Genomic DNA, 8,639 nt, shown 5'->3' with positions numbered 1-8,639 from the left:
ATGTGAGTAGGTAAACATATAACAATAACACCAGCTGTTATTTTCACACACACATAGAGACAGAATGGGTGTGTGTTATTATCGCGCGCACACACGTACGCGCGTGCGCGCATCCGGGGTCCCACAGTGTGTTTTGTTGCCGCAGATTCCCGCCCAGCTTCCTATCCGCGGTCAGCCTTTCGTAATTCACTGGCAGCTCTTTTATCACAACCAACTGGCTGAATCCCATCCGCTTGCTATGAAATCAGACTAACCTCTCCACCAGCACAGTCTCCTCCCCGTCGACGCTACACTGACCCTGTGACTGTCAGCTAATCTGACCAATGGCGGCAGGAATCCCCACTCCTTACGTATCTCACAGGCCAAACAACGTGGGCGGGCGGGTTCACTCTGGGCCTGGATTTCACGTTTGGTTGCAAAGGTAAGCCTTGGAATGGGATTTTTCTGAGTTTTCTTTGACATATTTTCAATTGTTCACTCCCTTATTTATGACATAGTGTTGTATGCGCTTGATTATTATCGCGTTTGTTAAAGTAAATGTTCGCCAGGTGACGGTCGTCCCTTTTTTGCTTGCCTGGCTAAGTGCACAGCACTGCAAAGTACTCCAAGCAGAGAGAACAACGGCGATTTTCCACTATTACACCAGCTGTTTACTAATTCTGGTTAATGACTGTTTTGTCGGGTAAACAGCGGCCTTGTCAGCGGACATTAAAGACTGTCATTGCACCCTGGTGGACATGAAACGTTTTTTTTTGTAGGTGACTACTATGTTACTGCTAAGTTGCACGGCAAGTTTCATCTCTGTAACAATTTAGCCTGTTTCCAAACACAGGGCTCTGTGTATAAATTAAACAAACTGGTTTTATTTATTTTTTACGAGCTATTTATAGCCACATCTGACGTGTTTGTATACATCTGGTTTTCCGTTCACAATATGCAGTCATGTATGAATGTGTTTCCATTGTGCATACTAACACGACTGCACAGGGAAACACGTGTTAAGGCAAACATTTATGCAACTTAACGCCTAAGACAATACGATAGACTAAATAATTGTTGTTTACATGCTGTTGTCGTAATTTCAGAAAGACTTCCATCGCGGTGTGAAGTGGCTCACTGTTGAACTGAGGAGACTTCTGGACGGAGACCATATCCTACCACACCTCTTCTTCGAGCAACCTCCTCGACTGTTGGATATTAACGGGGACTATTTGGAAGCGGTCAACTTGAATTTACATTTCATCTTTAAACGGAATGGATTTTGAGAAGACCTAAGCTGGATGGTTTGCTGTATAAGTGTTGTTAAAAGCGTGCTGGTGGAGTTTGCCAACTTTTGAGGAGGTCCCATTAAGTCTTTCTGGAGGGAAACTAACTTAAAGCTAACATGGATCAAGCCAGCGGTGGGGAGGACCCCAATAAACCCTCAAAAAAGAAGTCCAACGAGGATGAGGGAAAAAACAAAAAACTGGTAGGTATGCAGATTGGCTAAGTGCTGTTGCATGGAAGTACTGTCCAGTGAACTCTCACATCCTGTAATCGCACAAGCAAAGGGTAATTTCACATTCAGCTTAAGTCAGAAAATTGTACTACTCAAAAACTGAGAAAGTTTCCACCACTCTACATTTTTGCTATAAGTAGAAGTTGCTTTATTAGGCCTACTGCACTGAACATTAGGCCTCTCTTATAGTTTTATTGTTTTCAGTCAGTATAGACCTTGTGGTGAAGCCAAAAATCAGGCCAAGTGGACTAACTCCAGAACAGTTAGTAAACAGCACGTTGTTGGTACAGAACATCGCTGGTTAGTGCAGGATGAGGCTAAAATAGTTATTGATGTGTTGTTATTACTTTTTAATGTGTCCCAGTACAGAGCACCTAATAGCTGTTAGAGTTGGGTAAAAGAGATAGTGTTTCACTGGAGTGCTTTACTTTTCAAAGCACTGAGTGCATCATATGATTATCCCAGTCAGTACATCTTGTCAAAGTTCTTTGAAGAGCATTCTTGTTGTGACAGTTCGGCTTGAATGTGTATGTTTCATGCATACACAAAGACAAAGTTCGGTTACTGGATGAGTCATTGTCATGTCTGTATGGTTTGTGGTGGTTGTATGAACTATGTGAGTGTGTGTGTGTGATTGATAAAACTTCTCCTTAGTCAGCCTCTTAATCAGTATTATCAGCACATGAAGTGAAATGCACAGCAGGACAGTGTCTATTAGATCACAACTGAAAATTACATTAACATTCAACTCTGCTGGCTTGGCCTGGTGGAACAGTTTGGGTAGAGTGAAGAGTGTGCTTATTTGGGAAGTGGGCAACCCTGAGTCAGCTTCATTGCAGCTCTGGTGTAAGCCATTCCTGCATGCCATCCTTTGCTTGGAAATGAGATCACAAGATTAGGGAGGTGTAGTGGTGGTGGTGGAAGTGGAGGTGTTGTGTAAGATTTTGTATAATGTGTGAAACAATCACTTGTGCTTGACAGCTAATGCTGTACTGTGAGCATTTTCAACTATTGCAGTACTTGTGTAAACTACATCTTTTATTACCAAGAACATTCAAATCTATAATTAGTTGCCTTATTTGGTAAACTGTAGCCACAGTCTTGTATTCACTGTCTTGAGTGGAATGTAAAACAGTAAATCTAAACTGTGTTACTGAATTAACAGTGTTAAGTGCATGTAACTGTCTGCACACTTGCAAAATCTGCAGAGACGAGCGGTTGAAAGTAATTTTCCGTGACCAAAGACAAAAAACTTTGGCTCATGTTTGCTATTTTTCCACGTTTGTCAGCGTGGTAAACTTGGCTGCTGCTGAACTTTCTGTATAACGTCTCCTCTCAACAGCCAGTAATTGACTATTAGTAGTGTTGCTTTTTATTGTGCCTTTTACTTGACTGTGATTGTTTGCTTATAGGTGGGATTGGTCAAAAGTTCAATTGCAGCCACTGCTACCAAACAAGGAAATGAAAAAGGAACAATTTAGGCTGGCTAGTGTTTCTGTTTTTGTAGAAAATGACTGAGCTGGACAGATTGCAGACAATGAGGCTGACCACTAATGGCTTTATTAACACCTCAGTTGTTTACATAGGTGATGTTTCTTGCTGCTCTGGTATTAAATTGAACTAAAACTGAGACGTGAGGAGCACCACTGCTTAAACTTGCAATCACTGGTTGTTTACAGCAAAGTTAAAGTAAGGGAAAGTGTGACCGTAATAACTGCCAGACAGGAAATCCCAGAGTGTACTTAAATGATATGCACTCCCAGAGCTACAAAAGGGTGTTGTCTTGAGAAAGCCTGCAACTGTTGAAGAGCCCGCCTCCCAAGTTTAAAATGTTCGCAAGGGTTTTCTGGATAACAGCTGATATCACTCAGCATATCCATAGTGAGAACTCTGTGAGGTTATTGCTTTTTGTTCTGTAAAGTAGACTCAGGGCCAGGTGATACCTCTAAGCAGAGCCGTCAGAGGCAAAGGAAGCGTGAACTGTAGCTGAGTTTGAGGGAGGAAATCATTATTCATCCCCGGGTGGGGCCGTGGCCCGTCCTCTTTTGTTTATCCGCACTTTTAAGCTGCCCCGATATATATATAGTGTAGCTTCAAGTTTGTTTGCAGACATGTAAACAAGCTGAAAATGTTCAAGCATGAAGGTATATGCATAATTTAATCGGTGAAAGTGCAGTTCAGAATCTGTTTAAAAAGGCAAATGAAATAAAAAATGCAGTTCATGATCCAAGACTTTTGGGCGGGTCCATTAGATGATTATGTCATCTCATCCTCATAAAAATGTTTTGTCTGATAGGTGGACATTTGAAGCATTACCTCTTCTTTACCATGAACAGATTTCACCATATATGGGGCTGTAGGGTCACATTCCTGACGTGCAGTGTAGTTTACGTGGATGTGGTCCATACAAAAGGCTGAGGTTATATTTATCATGAGCAGTATTAAAGCAGAGGTTATTGCTGTTCTTTCACAGTCAGAGCAGCTAAAAAGCACAGAACCGTTTGTGAGGTTCATTAAAACAAAAAGCAGACACTGGTACAGTTTGGTCTCAGCAAAGTGAGATCAGTTTTTAGAGGAGAAACACTGAAAGCTGTGTGTTTGTTTAACAAGTCACTGGGCAGGATTACATCACAGAAATGGCTTTTGGGCTTTGGGCCCAGGATGTAGATACTCAACGCGCCAAGGACATTAGAATAACACCGCAGTGTTCAGCGATAGAGATAAATCAAAGCTTTTCCGTTGTTCGTAACTATACATTGCAATAATGTCCTTTTCTTGAAGTTGTAACAACATGACAGCCAGCAAAAAGCAGGCTGATGGAATGAGGTCTTTCCAAAGGAATTCAGGGGAACTGGTCTGACAGAAAGGGAGAAATATTACTCTTCTGCATACCAGAGTAAAAGATGAGCTCATAAAGAACAGCATGAAGGAAAAGTCAGTGCATCCATATTCATAACTATGTGACTTCACATCACTCACAGTTTGTGATTTGTGATCATGGATGATAAATAAATACATTTTGACTAGGAACTACCTTATTTTCAACCTGAAATATGAATGTAGAAAACATTCATTTATTATATGCCTAAATGTGTATGACGTTTTGTGATTACTTTAGTAAAGTGAAGTGTTGTGGGCTTTTATTTTTAACTTACGTACTTACTTTTTAACTTTGTTACGTAAACCCTGATTTCAGTCTTTCAGTTACAGTAATTTCCTCTTCTCAAGAAACCATGTCTCAAGCTTAACAGCGAACATGTTTTGAGGATTTAATTCATTTACCAAGAAATGTGAATAAACAAAATGTATTAAATAGGTCTGCATCATGTAGTACAGCATTTTGCAAATTCACACACTTTGAATTTACCATATGTAGCTCTACTAAAGTTTTAGTGTCTTATGACATGCAGTCTTGTGACATGCAGTGTTTATTTGCTGATCCGACCCACAGACCTACTTCATGTGAGGAGGAATGCGGTTGTTAAAGAGCCTTGCTGTGCTTTTTAGAGAATCAGTTGTAGTAAAGTACCACTAATGTAAAAGATGAATGATTCAGTGAGCAGAGATTTGTGATACATCAGTTATTTTCAAGTGATTGTCCCCTGGAAGATCTGCCGCACACAAAATATTTAGCAAAATTTGTACAATTTGGATTTTTATTCAATAGCCAGTAATGCTCTATTTGAAGTGATAAATGTTTAATGATTAAACATATAATTCATATCTACAAAACAGAAGTACCAATTCTCGTCATCAGTAGTTTGTGCAGTCGATCAGTCCTAGTCTGCTTTTACTTTCTACTATAGATAGTAGGGTCAAAGATGAACAGTATCTCAAAGGTCATTTGTTCATGTATGACTGAGATGAGTATCTACTCTTCTGACCAGGGCTTTTTCACCATAACTGTACACACCTACTACTGATAGGTAGGATAGCTTGTCATTGCCTCAGTGGTTTAAGTTTTAAAGCAAATGCTTGTGAAAAAATTAACAACTTCTTTTGGATATAATGTTGGCATAAAATACATTTTTGTGATGCACTTTGGCTCTAAACTGAAAGCAGTTCTCATTTTTGCATTATTATTCTTTGATAATAATGTGACCCTATCTCTTTGAGTGTTTCATTGTTATCAATTTGTAGGCCTTTGTAGAAGTAGAGCAAAGAACATGTATCTGTGGAAAATCAATAATTTTACAAATGGTTCAAAAATATGTATGTATAAACAGTATGTCATATTGGTGGCGTTAGAATTAATTGAAAAGACGAATTAAAATAAAATGAGAGAATGTAGCAGCTTAGTATCACCTCTGGCTATTTGTATTAAGTCAGCAGGACTGAAATCATGGTAATACATTTAAGAATAGAAAGCAAGGCAAGGAGGTCACATTCATGCAGGTCCCTGCTTGTACAGCTATTGTGGGTAATGTGAGTGAGAAACAGGTCAAACAAGCTGGACAGTGTATATGTCAATATTATACTTTAAAAGACTGAGTGGAGGAGCATATTTTTAGAAGAAACAAGAGCCCAGCTGAAAGACATTTATATTTAATGTGAGATGGTACTGTGAGAAAAGGTGTAAGAATACATAAAAAAGTGGACTTAATAATGACCAGATGAAAAGTAGGACACTATATATGTAAGTATGCATTTGAATTAATTAACATTTTGAACAGTGTCAAAAATTAAACGTGTGGGAAATGGTAAAAGTGGTAAAAGTAATGGTAAAAGTGTGTGGAAATACTTCGGCTTCCAGGCAAGTGAGCATGACAAACCAAAAGGATACCAGTGAGCCTGTATGCAGAAGTTGTTATCACATTTTTACCAACAAAAAGTGCCAAACAACTTTGGCCTTGCACTTAAAAGGACTTACAACAGAAGTTTGAGAGGTTAGCGACTGCTAGCATTTCAGCAGCACTAAAACGTTAAACAATGTTGAACTGTTGTCAGCTTTGTGTGTTGTTCAGTTGTTGGGCCAACAGCCATTTGTAATGCGTTAAGTAAAATTCAGGCTTGTTGAGATTAACCTTACCATATCCAGTCATGGCCTAGGGCTTATTAAAAGCTGGAAATGCTGGTGTAGTCTCAATATAGACACATGTCCATCATTGTCTGTTATTTGAGTGTTTGCAATTTTTAATGAACCCTTGTTAATTAAATTTGGCCTCGATTATAATCACGCTTGTCATTTAGCCAGTCATTAAAGTAATTAAGGCTTCAGTAATGAATGGACAGTTCAGCACGACTTAAGGGGTGGTGTCTTTAATATGAGACGCCGGACATGGGAGAGCAGTTTTTCTCTGAGTGAATTCTGAATTCTTGGATGATAGCTATAAATTCAATTCTACCTAGTTCTCTAGTTCCCCACCCAGGGTTCTAAAGAGATATTGTGATTTACTGTATATTTGTCAGAAACAAACTTGTAATGTTTAGGATTTTTTTTATTTGCATTATCAAAAATCACGCAGCTCTGCCACATATTTGGCTTGAGCCCAGAGTTAAAAGTGTCTGAATCAAAAGTACAGCTAGGCAATGGCTCGCTTAACCTTCATGCTTTTTTTTTTTAACAGTATCACATTGTGAATCATATTTAATGGCTTACTGAGCAGCTGTTGTTCGAAGCTTTGGCATTTGAAGCTTTTGACGCTTTGATTCATGAACTTTAAGGAAGCCTCAGGGATCATTTTAGGTCATGTTAGCATGCAGTTAGTACAAGCCGTCAGCTTGCCACACACTTGAGGCTGTTCTGAAATGCCTCTCTTCTGTTTGGTTAGTTGAAGTTTTTTTTTTTTCTCTTATGTGGCGCTCTGTATTTTTTCCACTTTTGCATTGTGCTATTCAGTGAATATAACTGCGACTGTGTTAGGGACATGTGTGAAAAACGGCAGGAAACAGACCACATGTGAGTGTTTTAATAATGGCATTCAGGAAGTTGGAGAGAGGAAGTGGTGAAGAATGCGTCAGTCACACAGTGGAAGAAACCAACAGACTCACTGCTCTGTGTCACTCTCTGAGATTAGGCCTGCTCATGTAGATCAATAGATTAAAACTTGAGAATGAGAAATTTATTTGGCTGCCACAGCTACATATTAAAAAGCCTCCCTAAGACAACTTGCAGTGTATTTGGGTCTTCCTCGTGTAACAATGCATGAATCATTTGAAGTTGTTCATAGTTAGAGAGAGTAGTTTGATGATGTTTTGACTGAGCTACTGCAGAGTCAGATGTAGGCCAGGCTGAAGGGGTTTTCCTGCTCTTTTGCTTGATCTGTGTTGAAGGATTGTGATGGTGGAGGTTCCCACCATTGCTTTTACAGCATTTGAGATCGAATGCAGTAAAAATATTCTCTTCTTTCATCCACACCTGAGCCACATGTATGCCTTTTTTCTGCTCTGGTTCTATACCATGTTCATACTTAGAGATAATAAAACAGTTACCATTGAAACCCTCTGTAGGCTTACTTTTTTTCTGCACAGAAAATGGATCCTCAATTGGTAAGGGACTCAAATTCAAGATTCAAGATTCAGTAATTAACTTCCATATCAACCTAACAGTTGATTGGAATTTGTTTCAGTGCCCTCAACATCAAACAGCAAAAATATAATCAGAATCACACAAGAAGGGACCATGAAAAACATTCACAATTACAATACAATAAATACAGTTACTGTAGCCATATGGCCCTTGCCTTTAAAAGTGTCAGATTAAAGTAAATGTGCTTGTTTATACAAGCAGTGAAGCATTTAGGATGCGGATTGCTTCAGGGTAAGTGCTATTGTGAAAGCAAGATGTTCTGGTCTTAATACTGCGGAGTCTTTTACTCGAAGGGAGATGATTGAATAGCGGGTTTGCTGGGTGTGAGAGGTCCTGTAGAATTTTAAAACCTTTCCGCTGAATGTGGTTGTGGTGTAGTTCAGAGGTGGTGGCGAGTTTACAGCCAATTATTTGCGAAGCTGTGCGCACAGCTCTATCCAGTAGTTTTCTCTCATGGGCTGCAGAGTTGCCATACTATACAGTTACTGAAAAAGTGAGCACACTTTCTGTTATTTCTCTGTAGAACTGTAACGTTCTACCCCTTGACACTCCAAGTTTCCTTGACTGTGTTAAAAAGAATAGTGTGTGGTGAGATTTCCTCTGGATGTTGAG

At 39.4% G+C, this 8,639-nt stretch overlaps 1 protein-coding gene across 7 annotated transcripts in view; it reads left to right on the top strand.

Moving 5' to 3' along the window:
- Positions 1-330: 330 nt before the first annotated feature.
- The window catches only part of diaph2 (diaphanous-related formin 2), a 372,649-nt gene continuing 364,340 nt past the window's right edge, over positions 331-8,639 (top strand). For 5 of the 7 annotated variants that reach the window (XM_041047581.1, XM_041047580.1, XM_041047582.1 and 2 more), the window contains exon 1: positions 1,063-1,468. In XM_041047581.1, coding sequence (XP_040903515.1) covers positions 1,385-1,468 — 84 coding nt within the window. In that variant the 5' untranslated portion in view covers positions 1,063-1,384. Of the gene's footprint in view, positions 422-1,062; positions 1,469-5,947; positions 6,135-8,639 lie in introns of those variants that run through there. The other 2 variants (XM_041047578.1, XM_041047584.1) reach the window with 2 other exon arrangements.

The sequence above is a fragment of the Toxotes jaculatrix genome, chromosome 10 (assembly GCF_017976425.1).
Source record: "Toxotes jaculatrix isolate fToxJac2 chromosome 10, fToxJac2.pri, whole genome shotgun sequence".
NCBI lineage: Eukaryota > Metazoa > Chordata > Actinopteri > Toxotidae > Toxotes > Toxotes jaculatrix.
Note: the sequence above shows the minus strand (reverse complement) of the source record. Positions and strands in the feature narration are given on the sequence as shown.